The following is a 21,357-nucleotide window of genomic DNA, read 5'->3' as shown; positions in this document are numbered from 1 at the left end:
AATGGAAGTCTATGAGTGCGATATGAAACATATCAGAAAATGACAAGACTAACCTCCCAACTGAACAAATGGAAAATGGATGCGGCGATGAGGATTACAAGTAGTCCTCAACTTACGATCACAATTGAGTCCAACATTTTTGTTATTAAGTGAGACATTTGTTAAATGACTTTTGCCCCCTTTTAAGACCTTTCTTGCCCCAGTTGTTAAGTGAATCACTGCAGTTGCTAAGTTAGTAATATGGCTGTTAAGTCAATCTGGCTTCCCCATTGGATTTTGCTGGGCTGGGCTGGGCTCAAATGTTCTTTATCTCAGTCTTTCTCAACCTTGGCCCCTTGAAAATGGATGGACTTCAACTCCCAGAATTCTCCAGTCATCAAAGCTGTCTGAGGAATTCTGGGAACTGAAGTCCACCCATCTTCAAGAGGTCATGGTTGAGAAACACTGCTTTAACTGATTGTTGCCTTGCCAAAGGCCTCCTTCTTAGGGACATGTACTGGCCCTAGGAGAAGGAGAAAAAGGTCCTCACATCCTGCATGAATCTACATACAGGTAGTCCCCACTTACAACAGTTTGTTTAGTGACCGTTCAAAGTTAACAACAGCATTGGAAAAAGTGACTTATGACCGTTTTTCACTTATGACCACTGAAGCATCTCCATGGTCACGTGATGAAAATTCAGATGCCTGGCAACTGACAATTGCAGTCTCCTAGGGTCACTTGATCACCTTTTGCGACCTTCTGACAACCAGTCAGTGGGGAAGCTAGATTCATTTAACAACTATTGCTAACGTAACAACTGTAGTGATTCACTTAACAACTGTGGCAGGAAGGGTCACAAAATGGGGCAAAATTCACTTAATATCTGTCTTGGTTAGCAACAGAAATTTTGGGTTCCATTGTGGTCGTAAGTTGAGGACGACCCGTATTTCCAGCCTCCCCCACTCCCTTGGTGGCCTTTTTTCCACACGAGAGACATTTTAAGCTTTTCTTGCGAGGCGGCTGCTCTTTCCGGTTTCCTTCTTTGGCCCTTCCTCCAGCTCTGCCGTACCCTTCCCCAAATATTGTGACCAGAGTGGCAACTCCCAAAAGCCACGTTCTCACTGCAAAGCATCTGGATCGCTCTCCATTTACTTTCTGAGGAGAAGACTTCTGGACCTCACCCACGTGTGGGGAACAGGTGTGTGGGGGACCCTGCTAGACAAGGGCAGCTGCGGGTGGTGGCAACGGGACTCCCCCTTTGCCCCTTTGAGTTTCAGGATCTTTCCAGTCCTCATTTGCTCTCACAAAGTTGGCGCACAAGGGAGCATTTGGCCCAAGATCATCAGTCTTAGAACACTAAACACTTTTAATAGCTGAGACTTGCGTTATCACGAATGTGCCGAAAACAACAGCAGCTGCAACATATCGGAAAGCAAACAGAGTTTTTCTCATGAGGTCCTTATTTAGAAAGAGACACAGACACGAGCCCATTAAGTGGGGACAATTATTCTCCCCCAACAGGGCTGCATCTTAAAAAGAGCTGAGGGAGGAAAGCAGGAAGAGAAGGAGGCAGGCACTGAGGGAAGCAAAGTCGGCAGGGCACCCACCGGGGCCTGAGGAGAAATGGCATTCATCGCCTGCTGAAGGCAGGGAGCCCAGAAGCCAGCGGGGCTTTCATTGCCCCATTCTGCAGCGCATGGCATGCAGGAGCAGGTGGTGCTCCTTGGAGCTCCTCGCTTGCTCGCGGCTCACGCGCCCAAGAAGAGAAGCTCATAGTCCTCATGACTGGAGGCAGGGAGCTTCGAGGGTGAGCAGGGCATATGTTAGGAAAAACACCGGAGGCTGGGAGAGCAAATGGAACAGAGGAGCGGCCACGAGGCGTCTCTGGACTTGTTTACGGAGGCAATTTTTGGAAAATAACAGCGCCGGCCTTCGGGGTTGGTAGTTTGGAGGTGGGAGATTTTAGATGGGGCTAAGCGTGGGGCTCCTCATGCAGGAGATGAAGCATGAAGCTATCCCTTGTGATCGGCACGGTCTAAGTTGTCTCTCTCATACATGCATACACGAACAAACATACACACTCCCTCCCGCTTGTGTTCTGCAGCCTAAAAGGTGCACATTCTCCATTCCAGGCCTTCAGCCACAGAAAGCACTGGCATCTGATCTTGGGATGCTGAACGCTGTCTGGAAGGGCAGCTGCCACTTCAGAAGTCAACAATAGTTGAAGAGTAATTTGCACTTATAAACTCACTGAATCTGTTTTAAAGACTGAAGTCATGAAGTTGCCCTGTCAGAAAAGAGCATTTCTTCTGTCTATGCAGATTCTCAGTCATCCAAGTCGTGGTTGTCCCAAAGGTGCTTTTTCAAAATGCAACGGGACTTTGTTTTTCCTTGAAGACGTTTCACTTCTCATGCAAGATCTTGCATGAGAAGTGAAACGTCTTCAAGGAAAAACAAAGTCCCGTTGCATTTTGAAAAAGCACCTTTGGGACAGTATTGTACCGGTTGGTTGTATTTGAAATATATCATTTCTCCACCGTTCTGCTCTCTGTCCCAGTCCAGACTTTATTACATTACACAGGTCTCGGCTTATTTCATGGGAGGCCTTGTGAGCAGGATAAGCTCTGACTTAACAGGAAAAACCCTGGAATTCAAATGCAGCGGCTTATCACAAGTAGGCCATCTACCCTCCAGTCTCCTACATGGCAACTCTTCTGTGTAGAGCACTGGATTTCAGCAGCTTTGGGAGAATTTCTAGTTTGGACCCCTGTTATAAAAGCAAATCAGCAGCCAACCATCTTTTTTAATGTATTAACATATTTCTGACCTCCCTTTCAACTGAAAATGAGACTTTTTGCCGATAAACAAAAAGCAAAATCCTAATGGAGATGGTAGACAATGAATTGGATGAACAGCAGGGCTGGCTTTCCAACAGAAAGCTGCACCATCTTAGAGACAGGTAAAAGCCAAACAGGACAAAAACAAATCTGTACCTCTGAAACCGAGCTAAGATGGCCCCTGTTTTCCTGCCTTTGGGTGAGGAGGGGAAACAGTCTCATTGCCTAGATATCTGATCTCTAAGCTTGGTTGTTTTAGGTAATGAATGGATGAAAATCCTAAAGGGGAAAACAACTCAAGAAATGTGTGAAATTCTGAAAAACCTAATCACAAAAGCCCAGTCCAGCACAATGCCACTGAAAAAGAAAAACAAGAAATTCAAGAAGAAATCAGCATGGCTGCACAAAGATTTCTCAGACAAACTGAAAGACAAAAAGGACAAGTACAAAAAATGGAAAGAGGGACACATAACTAAGGCAGACTATCAGCAGACAGCCAGAACATGCAAAAATGAAGTCAGGAAACAAAGGCTCAGAATGAACAAAGACTGCAATAAAAATTAAAAATAATTTTTAAAAAGTTTATTTCAACATATAAATAACAAGACAAAAGTTGAGGAAACAGTCAGTCCACTTAAGAGAGAAGATGGCAAAGAAGTAACAGGCAGCAGAGAGAAAGCAAAACTACGTAACTCATTCTTTGCATCAGTCTTCATACAAAAAGAAACTATAGCCCAACCTACCAAAAACATAACTGTAAAAGACAGATTAGAAATTAAAATTACAGTAAGCAAGAAAATGGTTAGAGAACACCTATTTGAACTTGTCAAATATAAATCATCGGGACCTGATTTAGTAAGACCATCCAGTTTTGGTCACCACATTGCAAAAAAAAGATGTTGAGACCTTGGAAAAAGTGCAGAGAAGCGCAACTAAGATGATGAAAGGCCTGGAGACAAAAACATATGAAGGACGATTGCAGGAATTGGGTTTGGCTTGTCTAGAGAAAAGAAGGACGAGGGCGGACATGTTCCAGTATTTGAAAGGTTGCCAGAAAGAGGAGGGGGTCAACTTATTTTCCAAAGCAAGAGAGGCAGGGCAAGAATAATGGATGGAAACTAATCAAGGAGAGAAGCAACACAGAACTGCATGGAAATCTGGCAGAGAAGACAGATGTTGCGGGTGCTTCATTACTGGAGGTTTTTAAGAAGAGACTGGACAGTCCCTTGTCTGAAATGGTATAGAGTTTCCTGCTTGAACAGGGGGTTGGACTAGAAGACCTTGAAGGTCCCTTCCAGCTCTATTCCGATTCAGGGTCAGGTTTTGGGCTCTGTGGCCTCAAAAACATTGATAAAAGTGGGGAAATTCTGAGGGCCATCAAGATAGTCACAGTACAGCAATCAAGTCCTATGAGGAATAGTTATAGTTAGGGTATGTTTAGCCTGTAGAAGAGAAAACTGGGTGGAAGATATCTTCAAATATCTAAGGACTGTTTTCTACTATTCTGCAGGACAGGAGTAGAATGAATTAATTGAAACTACAGGCAAGTCCAATTTGATATTAGTTGCAATTTCCTAACAGTAATTAGGCTGTTCTCATATTGTGGTACATTCTCCATACAAATGCCAACAATCAATGGTGTGCTGGCCCATTATTCTGAGGTAGGACACACACAGAAACTGTAGTGAACACTAGTATGGTGAGAAATATTAATTATTCTTTGGACTCACCCAATCCATTCTTTCCTGCTTAAAAAAGCTATATATGATGAGCAAGAGTCAAGGAGACAATAATCGACTGAATCCTTAAAGGTGTCTTGTCTATGTCTTCAAATCATAACAAGTGAACCTAACTTCACAACTCAAAGATCTACTGGATTCATATCAGATACGAATGTTAACAGCAAAGCTTATCAACTGAAACTCCTTCATGGCATTCAGGAGTCTCTAAAATTGTGCAAGTGGTTTCTGCACTGAAGATGTTATTTAGTTTGGTAATGAAATGTCTGCAAGAAAACCACCAAGCTCAGAGAGCACCAAAAGCCCACAGTACAATATACTGTTATGAGATTGTCATGGACATTTTGAAGTTCCAAGATAGATTTGGCTAGATAGTTTTCTTAAGCATACAAGGGTCACTATTCATCAGCTTTACAAGCTCATTCAGGATGGATGTTGAATCCATCATGTTTCCAGGAAAGTCTCTGTGGCTCTAATAAAAACCCCTTACAGCAGAGATTGGAGCAGCGTTTCTCAACCTTGCTGACTTGAAGTCCACACATCTTCAGGTTGGCAAGGTTGAGAATCACTGGAATGGAGGAAAGAATGTTGAGAGAGGTATGTGGGTCTCAATAGGTCCCACTGAGCTATTTGTCTGGAATAAAAAAATAATACTGAATGACAAAGTTAATTTGATACATGATTAATTACTATGCATTTGCAGGTTCATGGTTTGCTTCCATATTAAAGTTTTTAACACAGTGAAATTACTGGTGCCTTTGAGATGCTGAAAAACTAGATGAATCCAAAACCAAACTATATTAGGATATTACTCAGCTCTATGTGTTGGATTCATACTTAGGACCGTACAGGTGCCATGGACAAGAATGTGCCAGTTTGACAAGCAAACAAAGAGAGAACAAGAGGGATGTAAAGGCAGTAGAATATACTTCCCAAACTTCAGCAGTGGCCATGCAGAAATCTGAGTAAGCAGCAAAAAAGAAAAAGAAAAAAAGGAAGATATTCAACAGAATGATGCATTCTGTTAGAAAACTGCAAGTGTTTCAAGAATTTGGTTAGACATCTGAGATCTGGTCTTTGTCTCAAAATACAACCCAAGTCCTCTGAGAGGGTCCTCAGTTTTATTCAGGAGTAACTGCTTCAAGATATGCTCCTCCCCTCCTTTGTTCCCCAGATCCTGTCACCTTGCACTCACAACAAACAAAAACCTCTCACTTGAGTAATGATTTTGTCTCTGGATCCCTCCTCTTGCCTCCAGTGGCTTCAATAACCTCCTCCTGCAGCTTGCTGCAATTCCCACAGTTTCTCCCAGTTTCCATTCACTGGTTTTCCCAGGTCCCTGGGCTGCATCCTCCTTCCCACTCCCCCTTTTTCCTTCTCCAGGAAAGACTTGGCGAGAGTTGAAAAGAGCTCCAGCCTGCCGTGTCTGAGGGCTTGGAGCAACACGGGGAAGGGAAGGAGCTCTCAGGCCTTCCTCACCTAAAGCGGAAATTGAGGGGTTTGCCAAGTTCAAGGAAAGGAGGCCCTTCTGCCATCCCAGGTACCCCGAAAGAGGCACGTCTCCTCTCTGGCATGCAGGGCTCTATGGCAACTCACCAATTCAATGCTGTATTAATTCTCTCATTCAGGTACTTTTATTATTGGTGGGCACGTTTTTGTTGAAATTATTGTAACTCTTCTATTTCTGGACTGACTATATTATCATTATTGGCCACAGTTCTGTCAAAATTAATTTAACTTTTGTATTTGTTGAATTGCCTCACGGTGAGTTGTCCCGTGGCTAGTTGGCTGGGGCGAGCTGGTTGTGGCAAGTTGACCATGGGGAGCTGGCCAGGGTGAGCTGCCCCATTTTGGTCACCCAGGGCAGCTGATGGGCATTTGCCCTTGTGCTGAAGGAGACACCGGCATCTTGAAGCACCTGTAGGAAACCTCCAGATTGGGATTAAACGATTGCAATGGATCCAGATTTGGCAAAAGAAACATGTCAACAACCATTTTCTCCCCCAGCCAAACTCCAACAAGACACCTCCTTTCAATGTGTTCTTGTTTACAATTCAACTCTGACCCCCATTAACGGGGCTCCCTTTTTGCACACCTCACGCAAGCCTCCTTCAGAAGCCAAATTGCAGCTTGCCTTCCTTTGCATTGCCTCGTCTGGCAAGGCGGAGAGGCGACCAATTAACCCAGGGGGTCCGCGGTCTCTTTTCCAGGAGGGGGAAGAAAAAGAGAGAGATTTTCCTGAAAACAGCCTCATTTCCCCAAGAATTCAATAGGAAGACTCAGAAAACGGCACAAAGCAGAACAAGGCCGAGTGGAGCTCGACGGCTCAGAGCCGCACAAGGCAACTTGTCTCGCTGTTGAGGACGTCGGGCCATTGTGCTTCATTAGGAAACAAAATATAAGCTTTCCAGTCCATTAGGGATGACTTTAGGAGTGAAAGCACATAAGACAGGGACTCACCTCATCAACAATGCACTGGAGTAACTGGAGAGGCTGTGATGGAAAGGGGTGGGGGAGAGAAGTATTAGGCTATATGCAATATCTTTACATGGAGTGGAAAGGAAAAATCATTAATGCAATAAAATATAGCAAGATTAATCAACAGCAGCAAACTCTTATAAAAACATCGCGGCTCAGGATGTCCTATTATTTCTAATGGTACCTAATCTAATACAGGCAGTTAAAGGTTTGCTTTTTCCGCAAAATGCAATTTGCTAAGTTTAAAACAAGGCATTCAAGCATGCGAAGGAAGCAGCCATCAGGAAAAAGAAAAGTGAATTTTTTTCCCAAACTCATAAAGCTTACCATTAAAGATCCCTGGTTTTTCTGAATCTGAAAAGGGGGGAAAAAGGGGAGGCAATATGTAATTAGCATGTCATAATCAAAATGACTCACTTGGACACATTATGATCACTGAGAGAAAATTATTGTATCGCTGGTGGCAATTTGTGGGCATGTGTTAACACAATTTACATAATGAAAATACACAAATGTTAATAGCTCGCTTCTCATTTATAGGCGAAAGTCAGCAGAATGTTAATTTCACACAACACTTTTTAGTACCCTCCAGGTTGTATTAGAATAGGGAGAAAAAGCATAATCCATTTCAAAAGGCTGTTTACGATTCAGATATAAATAATGTTTTATATTGCTAGATTGTGAGCACTGCGCTTAATGTTGCAATCATTGCTAATGTTATGAAGCTCACTCTTTTTAAATTAAAAACCGATTTATTTAAAATTGAAATTAAATCATAGTCAGAAATTAGAATTTTGGATTACTGCCAGGGTCTGCTCATAATCCCCCTTTTTTTTTTAAGAAAACTTTAATTATGTAGCTGAACTATCTGCCTGTACTAGTTGATGCTTCACTTTAGACAGTTTACTACATGCTCTCAAACCCCATAGCTACTTTCCATATGCCTACTTTAGGTTTGAGAAGTGCCCGTCTTTTGGGCATTCCCATATTTCCAATGACCTTGATGGGTGCCTGGAAGACTCAAGCTGAGAGTTGAACAGAAATGGTATATATAAGGTCTCCTGTTTGAGCAGGGGGTTAGACTAGAAGACCTCCGAGGTCCCTTCCGACTCTGTTATCCTATGTTCCATGAACGAATCAAATCAGTTCAGCAACCTGGGCTTGGTAACCTGCTCAGAAATTCAGTTTTGTGCGTAGGAGACCCACGGATGGACCAAGAGAGCTGAAGGTGTCCTTCCCTGGATGCCAGTAATCCACCCCACCTTTTGCACAGATCAACACATCCCCTGTTTTACAGTATGCTACTGGACATCCCTTTATTTCTTTGCTAGAATTTATAGTCTACCCCATATCAAGGGGAGTTTTACTTAAACAATTGTTTCTCTAAAAAGTCCAAACTAAGTAACAAAAATGCTGTGAAGTCACAAAGCATACTTAAAAACATTTCTGGGACACATGGAAATGCACATACTTATTTTTCTTGCAATGGTTGACCCTTCCCATTCGATATTCCCAGCTCAGCAATGTCAGAAATGATGAATGGCTGGTATGCCGACCATCAGCTTTGTAGGTTCTTGCTTCCCAATTTGCTGGAGGCTCTCTCTCTTAAGTAAAAGTTTGCCCAGCTAACAATGCACCACGAAACCCAGACCAAATCCATATCTGTACACACACACACACACACACACACACACACACACACACACACACCACAAGAGAGTGGGAGGACAATTTGGAAAAAGAGATTTCTGTTGCACTTGTAGGTGTAGGCTTCAACCTACAACCATTCATTTAAGCCACTGAAGTTAAGACAGCGCTGAGAAAAATGGCTTATGACGGGTTCCCATGGTCATGTGATCCTGATTTAGGCACTTGGCAACTGGTATGTATTTACTTTTTTTCCTACTAATTTTATTAAGAAATATATTAAGCAGGTTAAACTAATACGAGAACTTAATACAGAAATACATAAAAAAGAAAAAAAATGTACGGAAAAAAAATCCCCCAAGGAAGTATTTAAGAAAAAGAATCTTCCTCCGTCATCCCCAGCAATAATATTCAATATTAAGAACTTATCACTGTCTCTTAAAATACAACCAAATACTTCTTATTCCATGTCACTCCATTTCCTATAAACTTATTTCTAAATCTTCAGCTCTCCTTATTAATCACCAAAAGTCCAGTAAAAATTAAGATACCTAGCAACATAAATATATAATCTCCATTTCCACTTAATCTAAATCCTGCTCATCCCTCTTGTTAATAATCAAAACCTAATCCTAATTAATAATTAAGCATTGTAAATAAATACTATTAAACATTACCAGAATTAGTAACCCTTACTTACCTATCAAAAATAATAACATAGATATTGCAAGCTAAGCCATTATACCCAGTCAAACATTAAAAAAAGCTATCCAATCAAGGTAACCATTAAGCATCAGCAGAGATAGCAAATTGTTATTTATCCATAATCAAATAAGCCAACTTTATATTTTTTTTATTCTTCCTCCTGGCTATCCTTAAGTCCCATAGATAAAATTCTAATTCCTGCTTTCTTCTACTATCTTTATCTCCTTTCTCAAAATTCTTGTCATCCCTTATTAACGTCTGTGTAGAAGCTCCAGTGCATTCAATCTCAAAGGGTAATTCACACTACTCCTTTGATACATTATTTATATATTTTGTCTGCCAGGGTCACCTGATCACCCTCTGGGACTTTCCCAGCTGGATTCTGACAAGCGCGGTCAAGGGGTAAAGCCCAAAAAAAGTCATAAAATCAGGTACACTCATGCAAGGACTCACAAATGCATTACCAGTCGCAATTGTGGTCCTAAGTCAAGGACTACCTGTATGGTGATTCCAAGCAAAGAAACCAGTGTAGGTGACCTTCAAAGCAGCTGGGAATGCTGGGAGCTGCAGTTAGGGAAGCCTGGACAGGTAGCCCTCAACTTAGGACCACAATTGAGCCCAAAATTTCCGTTGTTCAGGGAGACATTTGTTAAGTGAGGTTTTCCCATTTTACGACTTTTCTTGCCACAGTTGTTAAGTGAATCGCTGCAGCTGATTAGTTAATAACCCTGTTGTCAAGTGAATCCCCACTGACTATGCTTGTCAGAAGGTCACAAAAGGGGATCACGTGACCCTCCACCTGGACACGGCGATGGTCACAAATACGAGTCAGTTGCCAAGTATGACGTAACCACAGGGATGCTGCAATGGTCATAAGTGTCAAAAATGGCCATTAAGTCCCTTTTTCAGCGCCATTGTAACTTTGAATGGTCACTAAATGAACGGCTGTAACTCGGGGACTACCTGTATTATATTGCTCTGGCTTTGAGGATCGCAGGGCCAAGTTCCACCTCGGGCAGTGGGGTGTGCCCTGCCCTTCTTACCCCACCCCACCGACCTTCTACGAAAGGGCAGAAGAGGCAGCCCAGAGGGCGGCTGGAGCCAACACCTGGGCCCTCCGGGGAACCCACTTGCAGCTACCCAGCCCTGCCGTGGCAGAACGGGGGCAAAATAATCTTGCTCTGTTGGATATTGAGCAGAAAACTACATTTGGAAGCTTTAAAGGAAAAAGAAGCATTTGCCCGTTTTCTCCTTATTTTACTTGATGCAACGTTCGTTCCAGGTGTCTGACTACAATCGGTCCTTCTCCTGCTTCCAGTCTACTGCCTGGCTGGAGAAAGCAGGACATTTTGTACAGTTTCAACACTAAGAAGGAAGGATCCCATCTAGGATGCTCAGATAATTGAAGAAGATGAGCGAAAAGCCAGCAAAAGTATTTCATCAGGATAACTGAAGCAGTCAGTATAAAATATATAGCCAAAATATGTGTGCCGGGAGGTCAGATGAAGAGAGGGGGTCAGCAGTTGTTAATGCAGGAGGCCCCAGGGCAGGGGGGTCAAACTGCCGGCCCGTGGGCCGGTTTCATCACACTGAAGACGTGCCCACCCCATTGCCAGGAATGCAAAAAGAGTTGCGATACTTCGCGACACATCACATGGCGAGTTTGACACCCGTGCCCCAGGGTATCTGGTGGGAGGGAGCATTCGGAGAGTAACCTGGCTTTCAACCAAAACACACAAACAATTCTATTCCTTGTCTGTTACATCTTTGCATTCCTGTAAAGTGAGACATCTATAGAAAGCAAGCTGTGGCCAAGTCAGGTTTCAGTAATAATTTACTGTAGCTATTTCAACATTTTGCATTAGAGCATGGGTCCCCAAACTTGGCAACTTTAAAGACTTGTGTTCTTCACAATGCCGGCTGAGGAATTCTGGGAGTTGAAGTCTGTAACTCTGAAAGTTGCCAATTTCGGAGACCCCTGCGTTACAGCACCTGGAACCAGTTATTCTGGAATCCCCCAGTGCTGTCTTAATGCTGCAGAAAAAGATGGGCTGGTTTCTCAAATTACGTAGCAAGGAAGTCTCAAAGTTGGTTGTCCGTACGAGGAATGTCAGTTGCTCCAAGCAGATGCTGGAAGGGCCAACTCTTCATCTGCCAACTCTGCTAAGGCATCTGACTGGAAGAATGCCATATTTTCCCCTCAAGCCTTTGCTGGCAAGGTGTTCAAACTCTGTTAGGTACATTTTTCAGTGCAACACAACGTTGCTTACCGTCTCCAACCTACAAACCTGGAACATTTCACCGAACAAAACAGCCAACACAACCAATGAAGCATCTGGTTTTAGCATATACTGAGGATATTGTGTTGAAAGATTTTCCAGTATAAGGTTCTAGAGTGGGAGGCTTCTGCTCTTTCTGCCACCATCAGCAACTACTCTTGGGTTAGAATTAGGGAGGGATATTCTCTAGCTCTGGCAGGCTCAAAGGGGCCCTTTTTTGTAGCCTGTTTCTGGGCTGGCTGCTCTGTCTGCTCTGGTCTTCGGCTTAGCTTGTCTTGGCTGGGTCCCACTTGGTGGGATCAAGGCTGAGCCAAGCAGAAAGTAATTCCCGCAGCAATTACTAGTACAACATATATGAAATACTCAGAAAACTTTTGAACTTCTCTATGAATTCTCTCTCCTCTTCCTTATCACAATCTACTACACAATTTGCTAGTGCTACAGGTAGACCTTGAATTACAATAATGGAGTCTGCCATTATGGTTATAGGCTGTGATGTTTATAAAGTAGGTCACCACATGACTGGACCCAATTTTACAACCATTTTGGAGGTGGTTGTTAAGTGAACCCATTGTTTACTATGGGGCAGTTCTTGCAAGAAACCAAATGTAAACACCCATTTCCAGCAAAAATGTTGTCACATGACAGGAGGGGCACCACAAATGGCTGTCAACCCAGGCCAGCTGTGGAGCACCCAAAATGCAGTCTTGTGATCAGGGGAGATGTTAGAATTTCAGAACTGGGTCGTAAGTAGCTTGTGGTTGTCCATCGTAACTTCGGTCACTAAGCAACTGGTCGTAAGTCAAGGAGTATCTGTACTTGTTTTCAATTCTGAGAGAAGATTGCACAGATTCTATGTATGAATAACATACAGAGTGAGGCTTGAAACAGTCTATTCTATAGATTCCCTGGAATGCTCAATAAAACACAATTCACAATTCACATATCCAGAAGAAAGTGTCTATGGAGATTCTCAGCCATCCAAGTCACGGTTGTCCCAAAGGTGCTTTTTCAAAAGGCAACTGGACTTTCTTTTTCCTGAAGAGGTTTCACTTCTCATCCATCCAAGAAACTTCTTGGATGAGAAGTGAAATGTCTTCAAGGAAAAAACAAAGTCCAGTTGCCTTTTGAAAAAGCACCTTTGGGATATCCAAAAGGTTGAGAGGGAAAACTGGTTAAAAATGCAAGAGGTTTCTGATCTTTCGTGTAATAGTTAATTTATTAATGTTTTACTTTTGCAAAATATATGCTTGACCTGCACCCAATTCTAGTTATTTCTTCCTCTGTTATTCTTCCTTGAATAACCAAAAACAACAAAAAAGCCATTTTCTTCAGTCAAGAGACTCTAAAACAGGGGTCTTCAGACTTGGCCCTTTTATGACTTGTGGACTTCAACTCCCAGAATTCGTCAGCCAGGCATGCTGGCTGAGGAATTCTGGGAGTTGAAGTCCACAAGCCATAAAAGGGCCAAGTCTGAAGTTCCCTGCTCTAAAAGAATCCTTTCATCTGCAGCTAAGGAAACAACTCAACCATTTTAATGTCCTGTTTTCCTTAATATTTGGCAGTAGCTCCTCTCCTGGAAGTTTCCTTAAATATAGTTGTAGCGACTGCTCCATACTAATAAATCTTGCTGGTATGCCAGATTAGCAGATCATAACACAAAAAATGAAAATGAAGTAAAATAGCATAAAGTGCAAAGCTACACTGAAAACATACTTGCAATACGTTCTAAGCTCTAAATACTAAAAATAAATCTGCATTTCTTTGATTGTATTAACATGATAATTCACTTCTAAAAACAATCCATTTTTGGATCAAAGCAACACTTGTTCTTTTTTCATGCCATCCTATAAATCTCATACTTGTGATGTACTTCTGTGATAATACAGTGGGAAATGATGCTGACTAAACACTTGGAATCTTTATTATCTGTTTCTTTCCTAATTGAGTTTTGTGATATTCTTAATTCCAGTTCAAACTTGCTGTTTATAACCTTCCTTCCTTCCCCCACACTCTTCAGACACCCAATTATGAAAATACATGTAAAACTCTGGGAAGCTGTCTGGTGAAACACTTTGGAAGTAAAAAGAGAACCCTGCAAATGCCTTGTTCTGAACGTGGCATTCAGAATTGTTCTACAAAGCAACCAAGTTTTCCACAGTCCTTGAGGTCTGTTAGTATACTGTCCCAGAAAAAGCTGCTTTGGATTTCACTCTATTTCGATAGCCCATGCTATCCAAACAAAGAAACTGATATTATGCATTTTCTACTATGATATTACTGAAAAGGCGTAATATATAATTATATCTGTACCCATTCCACTGACTCACAGAAAATGTATGTAAGCAAGTCTTATGTGCTGTAATGCAAGTGTCATAATTTATTCTTAAATATGAAAACAATGTTCCATACTGAATTTTAAACTGTATTTTGGTAAGAACAGAAGATGTCAGTTCATGAAAATCTATATATTTGTAGGTGTACTGCACATATTCAGTGATAAAACCCCTATAAAATTAACTTTAGGGTTGTTTTTTTAAATTGAAACAGTAAATACTAGATTAATTCCATTATTTTCTTTGAAGACTAATAAGATACAGCTTTTCTTTTCTTACAATTCACCATGGAAAACAGCATTATTTTGACATCAACATGTGAACAATGTTTAATGTCTTTTAAATGGTTCCAAACAGTTATACATTAAATGACAACAGTTTTGCTTTTATTTTGAAACTGGCTGTTTGCTGTTCTTCAATTATTCTACAAAATAAATGTTTAAATGATACTTCTGTCAATTGAAAAAGGAAAATATCAGTGAAGCAGCTTTTCTAGTTAAACAAAATTATACGTCCTTTCGCTTTCCCTTTGACAAGTAGCTCTTACATCAAAATGAAAACAGGCCAAACGCGGTCAATATTATGGATTACACAGAAGAAAAAGAACCTTGGAGCTTGCTAGTATCAAGGAGCAGGAGCAACAGCTTCAATTAAAACCAGCCAATTACTCAGCCCTTTAAGATGCTGCAAATAAATGGATTGCTTTTAAATAGAAGTCCTTGGATGAAGGGTTCTTTGACCCACAATTCAATTGTACTAACAGGAATCATAATGAGGGAGGAATTGCTGAAACAAAATATTTCTTTCCCCCACCCCAAAGGAAAAAAATGGTTTTTGAATCAAGAGATGTTTGCAAAATGTTTGGTATTGCAAAAGGAAGGTCTATGGACATTCTCAGTCATCCAGGTCATGGTTTTCCCAAAGGTGCTTTTTCAAAAGACAACTGGGCTTTCTCTGTTTTTGCTTGAAGACATTTCGCTTCTCACCCAAGAAGCTTCTTCAGTTCTGACTGAATGGTGGAGAATGGAGAGAATTATAAATACCTGCACTTTCTGAGAGTCATTGAGGCCACTTGGAAATTTATTTGTGCCCTCAGGGTCATCTGAATAGTGCAAATGGGTGTGGAACCTTCTTGGAACTGCACACACAAATTCTCCATTCTCCACCATTCAGTCAAAACTGAAGAAGCTTCATGGACGAGAAGTGAAACGTCTTCAAGCAAAAACACAGAAAGCCCAGTTGCCTTTTGAAAAAGTACCTTTGGGAAAAGGAAAAAGGTCAAAAATGTAACATTTTGAGGACCACTGTAGATTACTTCTTCATCCATTGGATTCCTGTCTGCTTCCTTCCTTTCATATTGCTGGGCAGGCCCTCACCCCAACCTGGAGTGTTCAGTGTATCTGGAAGGGCTTCCATGCACAAGGTCTTCCTACACCTCCGCCATCTGCTGAAAATGCCATGGATTGGAGAAATTAGGCCATGCGCGAGCATGTAGTGCGGCACTCCTGGGCGGTCTCATCAGGAATCATATTGAAGACATCACATCTCCAACTCCCTGGATCCTTACAAAGGGAATTTAGGGTTTCATATCCTTCCTGAAGAGCAGTGTGCAGCTTGTGTCTTCAGGTGCCAAAAAGCTTCTGGTCAGTTTTGTCAACAGTGCCCTTCCCTAGACTGGGATACTTCAGATCCAACCCTCCAGGCAGAATTAAGGCAAAATGCCATCCAATAGCTGGGTCTGCCCTTTGATTCATGCAGGAAGCAGTGGTAAAACTTCTAGCTGGTTGGCCTCAAGAAAGCCATTTTGCAACGTTTCCATTTTGAAAGTTTTACATCGGCTGTCTTCTCATTACCGGTACTGAGGACAGAGGGTAATCTTTAAAGGCCTGTTCAGGAGGACGTCTTTCCTTCAAGAATATCAGAAAGCAGATCCATTCCTCCATGGAAGAAGATGCCTTATTCAGGAGCCAAGAGAGGGACTTCAGCGGAGGAGATGAGATGCCTCCATAGTGAAATGCTGACTCTGGATGGATTGGGCTTCTCGATATCAAATTAAAATCTGTTGAGCTACACAGACATCTTAAAATAAACTTTAAACAATTTAACATTTAACTATCCTTTAAATGCTGGTTATTTTTAACTTTCACAATATGCATATATTTGGGATCATCTCCTTCCTGATGCCTGTCTAGTTTTCTACATCACACTCTCCATTTTACATAGTTGTAGTTTCTGCGGTTGGCTTTGCAAGCTAGTCATACTATATTTAGTTTTTATTTGTACTGATCATCTGAGATAAAACGATCTACCTCAGTGAATGAATAAAAATATTATGGGACAGATAATAACTTCATTATTGCAGACCTTCAGAGGGGCAAAAATATGCACATTTCACCTCTCTCTATGATTGATTTATGAATCTGCTGGGGTCCCTGTGTAGAAAGTCATTTTATAATCTTTTTAACTGAAGACAAAGTCCTGGATACTCAATTGACATCACATAGACCAGAATGACAAGGAAACTCCTTAGAATAGGAAAACATTTCATTGTAAAAATTTTTATGATGCATTTCCAGGATAAAATAAAGAGTTTTGCAATCATCTTTTCTACTTTGGATTGTGGATTTGTAAACAGTTAATATTAGTAAAATGGAGAAATTCTAATGTAGGAGGAGCAGCTGACTAATGTCCCCATTTGGAGGACCCTGAGATCAGAGCACAACGGAGAGGACCAAGAGGCAGAGAGCTGTTCTGCCCTTCTGATTACCCATCTTTGCGAAGGTACAGTCTGGGCTACAGATTCCGCCCCAGCAAGAGCTGCCTGCTGAAGGCTGTATTTGCACAGAAGATTCCCTTCTCTTCCCCCTTTGAACCACACGTCCCTCACGGTGGGCTCTGGATCAGAAGCCTTCCACCAAGTCCTCTCAATTCACAAGTTTGGACTGCGAACCCTCTCTATAAAAGCAAGCTGAACAAGGTACACGCTGCCTCGTGTTCTCAAACCCTCTCGATTACTCACACTTTTGTTTCCGTCACACCAGACCCTGCCTCTGTCTGCAGCAAAGCAATATGTCATCATTTTGCTGAGCTAACCGGCCTCACAGTCTTGTCCCTCTGAGTTAGGCGCAAGGCAGCAACACTTCATCAAACCGTGGGCCACAGCCAGGCAGAAGAAATGGGAAACGGCCCCATCTGTAAACCCTGCAACTTTATTGGCCCTGATTAAAAAGGAGAAGAGAAGGCAAAGTGCACACAAGGCTCCTTGCGCCAGTTTCACCTTTGCGGATTTGCAATCGGGCATTTCAAGGCTGGCTTGATGATTGTGTGAAAAGGCATCTCTGCATTTGCCACTTCTTCTTTTTTGAGGGGGGGTGAGGAGGGGGAGAGCGTCTTCACTCCCTCCCATCTTCTGCTTATCATGCTCCTTATTTGAAACAGATTTTTAACAGATAATCTTGCTCATTATAACAATATCTCGCTTGCATTTTATTCAAATAATTCTTAAAAACAGCTTTAAAAGCCGTTTGGAATAAACACCAAGCTTCCCATCAATCAAAAGCAAAAAAATTTCCGCTGGCGGTTGTATAAACATCAGATCAACTCACTGATGTCTTCAAGGATTTCAAACTGAACCATAAAAAACTCCATTAACTTCTGACAAAGAATGCAAATTAATCGCAACATGGGGTGAGATGAAATTAAAGGCTCTATTCTAATCAATGACAAGGCAGGATGAAATATTTACTTCTCTCTCTCTCTCTCTCTCTCTCTCTCTCCCCTTCTCTATGCTGCCTGTATTCAAGTTGGACGCCACAAACTAAGGCTGAACGGTAGGTGCGATTTTCTCAGACTTGGGACAAAATCTACTTGCGAGAGATCCACCTGCCACCCACACCCTCCTCCCAATCTCAGGTGCACACAATTTGTTATTCACACGCTCTTGTGCCAGTGGAAGAAAGCCTGGCAGAGACAGATGCACAAGGAACCCGAAATGACAGCTCTGCCCTCCGGAAGTGCGATCACTACGGGAAAATCTAGTACAGCCTCCAGGTGAAATGTCTGGTGCTCCATATGGAGCAGAGAAAATTAACAACAAGATGGAAATCTCACAAGCAGCAGGGAGCTGGAATTTTTTTTATGGAAAAAAATGAAATTTAAAGATGAAGGAGAAGTAATAAATTAATGGGGTGTGAAAACATTCAAAGCTTTGCAATACCAGGGGCACTATTTACTCAGATTTTTTTTAAGGAGGGGGCCAAGCATCTTTCCTTCCAAACTTCAAATCATTTGATGTAATTTATTAACAAAGATCCGCAAGTGTATCCGAAAACAGGGGGAAAGAGTCTTTAGCCAGAGTCAGAAGAAATCACTTAAAGGTATTTCTCACCATCTCTGGCAGCCAAGAAGTTGCGTCTCCTCTGAATGCGGCCAGAGGGATTTGCCCTGCCCCGAACCGGCAGCAGTTTAAGCACCAGCAAGGGCTATTCTTAACTGTCTCTTGAAATTTCCTGAGGGTAAGTCGTGGCACTGCCCTGTGCCACCTTCTGATCTAATGGAGACAGCTGCTGTATCTGTAAAGGAGAGAGGCAGCCTTTATTTCCTGCAGGTTTCTCCTGGACCTGGTGAAGGTGATGGTCCTTGCAAGAATCCTGCATGACTCCATATAGCTCTGCACTCTCCATATTGGACCAGGAAAACATCACCGGTACCATAAGGGCACAACCAGAGATTTGGGGGACAAAGTAGAAAAGTGAAACTAATTTCAAAAGGATGATTCCATGGATGGTTCACTTAACATGTAGAACATGTTTATATTTCTGTTGGGATAGAAGGATTCTTCTAAATCTGTTCTTGGGGAGCAAATTTTTCGAGTCCAGAATTTAGAGTGGCTAAAACTGCCATCTGTTCAGAACTTTTTTCACCCTTGCCAACAAATGTGTGACACGGATCACAATTATGGGTAAGAAAAGCATCGAACATATCAGCAATTTGCTGGATTTAGCAAACTGTGGCATTTGCTTGTAAAAAAGAAACACCTGGCAGTAGCAGTGTTTTATCTAATTATCACAATATTTAAATGTTCTCAATGAAAACTGACAATTGCAAATAAACTGCAAGCGAAAAAAGGACAATAAAATTCACCCTACATCAGAAACAACATCCTAATATAAACGTTTTGACATCTTGTTTTCATGCCTAGGAACAAGGAGCGCATTAGACATAAATAAAGTATACCGAGAATTTGTACAGGGAGGGGGCTTTTCTGCCCGGGGCGGGGCGTTCTCCACCGACACCAGAGGCTCTTTCCCCCTCTCTCTGAGCAGCCCTCCCACCGTGAAAAGCAAACAGCCTAAGAGCTGATCTGTCTGTCACCAAAACAAAGAACAGATGGAAGGGGGGGGGTTCCTGCCCCAAAAAGGTTCCCTTCTAGCCTCTTCCAGGAAGGGAGGAAGAGGTGGAGGAATCTGAACACTCAGAGAAGTCGCACTTAACACAGCCCTCGCTCCAGTTCTCTCTAAGAGCTCCTCTGCATTTCTGCGTTAAACCAAAGGGGTTTTTTAGGGGTACCTGTCCCTGAGGCAGCCCACCTTGCTGAGAAGCCTGAGATGGCTGGAGTGCAATCCTGAGCTCAAGGGTGACTTTCGCTCCCAGACTGGGAAGACTGTTGCACAGATAGTCCTTGGCTTATAACTGCCCACTTAGGGACTGTTCGAAATTATAACAAATTCCGAAAAAAGTACTTATGACCTGGATCTGGAACTCTGAGGGCCGCAACCCCCCCTTGGTCATGTGACTGCATTTTGGGTGCATTTACGGCCATTTACAGGGTCCTGTGGTCACATGGCTGTGGTTTATTTTTTTTGTCGGAAACTGGCATTGACTTCCAGTTTTTGGGCAAAAAATGCCCATTGCAGACAATGGGTTTGCTTAATGACCACAGTGTTTACTTTACAACTGCCATGTTCACTTAATGATCACTGCAAAAAGGGTCATAAAACTGATGTTGTCACATGATGACTCAATTAACATCCAACATGACCTGACTGCCCAACCACAGACAGGTTGAGGGCCCCTGATGCTTATCAGGCTGAGGTTAACTAATTCCCATTATTATAAGAAGCATTGGGAAGACACTGCTCACCTGTTGAACAGGCACCCCGTACTGTTCAGCATCCTTTGAAAGATCCCATTCGCTCCTTAGCTTTTCCCAACTTTGCTGGTCACTATAGTAAGTATTCCTGCAGCTTGGTAACATTTACAGCAATATTTAATTTAATTTAATTTAATTTAATTTAATTTAATTTAATTTATTGAGATTTTTATACCGCCCTTCTCCCAAAGGGACTCAGGGCGGTTCACAGGGCATAAATATAAACACCAATACAAACATTAAAAAATAATTAAATTAATGCCCAAGTTAAAACGAGAATACTAAAACAAACCAATAAAAAACCCAAGTACCCCCATCAGGCCAGACCCGCTAGTTCAAATAAATGGGTCTTCAACCCGCGACGGAAGGATCGGAGGTCTGATGCCATCCGGAGCTCGACCGGCAGTTGATTCCATAACGCCGGAGCACCCACAGAGAAGGCCCTCCCCCTGGGGGCCACCAGTCGACATTCCTTGACAGGAGGCACCCTGAGGAGGCCCTCTCTGTGGGCGCGCACAGGGCGGAGGGGAGTCGACGCCGGCAGCAGGTGGTCCTCGAGGTATCGCGGACCCATGCCATGTAGGGACTTAAAGATCATAACCAAAACCTTGAACCTTACCCGGAAGACAACTGGCAACCAATGCAGCTCACGGAGCAAAGGTGTAACATGGGAGTACCGGGAAACTCCCAAGACAACTCTCGCGGCCGCATTCTGTACCAGTTGGAGCCTCCGAGTAGTCTTCAAGGGAAGTCCCATGTAGAGAGCGTTACAGTAGTCTAGGCGAGAGGTCACGAGCGCATGAGTGACCGTACACAAGGCCTCCCGATCCAGATAGGGCCGCAACTGGCGCACCAGGCGAACCTGGGCAAAAGCCCCCCTAGTCACGGCCACTATGTGATCCTCCAAAGTGAGTCGTGAATCTAGGAGGACTCCCAAGTTGCGAGCCCTATCCACAGGGGGTAAAAGCTCACCCCCCATAGAAAGAGGTGGAACATCCCAGGTGTCTCGGGAAGCCGGAATGTCAGGACTGAGTTCTTCTTCTGTCCCCACCACACACTTCTGGACCCGGTGTGTGGCATTTGTGAGTGATAGCTACACAAGGCCTCTACACCAGACAACCGCTGGTTTAAACAGAGCCACCCAACAGCAGCAAATTGAGAGCAAGCATGGATTGGTCTACTAAATCTTCAAGTCCCGAGAAG

At 42.7% G+C, this 21,357-nt stretch overlaps 1 protein-coding gene across 13 annotated transcripts in view; it reads right to left on the bottom strand.

Annotated features, from left to right (window-relative positions):
* Positions 1 to 21,357, bottom strand: part of MAP2K5 (mitogen-activated protein kinase kinase 5) — a 166,816-nt gene that overhangs the window by 41,909 nt on the left and 103,550 nt on the right. For 12 of the 13 annotated variants that reach the window (XR_014493556.1, XR_014493557.1, XR_014493558.1 and 9 more), the window contains 2 exons: positions 7,364 to 7,390; positions 7,019 to 7,051 (listed from right to left, as the gene is read on the bottom strand). Coding sequence is in view for 7 of the 13 variants with exons in the window: in XM_083371584.1 (XP_083227710.1) it covers positions 7,019 to 7,051; positions 7,364 to 7,390 (60 nt within the window). In the remaining 6 variants the exon portion in view is untranslated. Of the gene's footprint in view, positions 1 to 7,018; positions 7,052 to 7,363; positions 7,391 to 8,507; positions 8,699 to 21,357 lie in introns of all 13 variants that reach the window. The other variant, XR_014493561.1, reaches the window with a different exon arrangement.

This window comes from Vipera ursinii (genome assembly GCF_947247035.1).
Source record: "Vipera ursinii genome assembly, chromosome: 11".
Taxonomy (NCBI): Eukaryota; Metazoa; Chordata; class Lepidosauria; order Squamata; family Viperidae; genus Vipera; species Vipera ursinii.
Note: the sequence above shows the minus strand (reverse complement) of the source record. Positions and strands in the feature narration are given on the sequence as shown.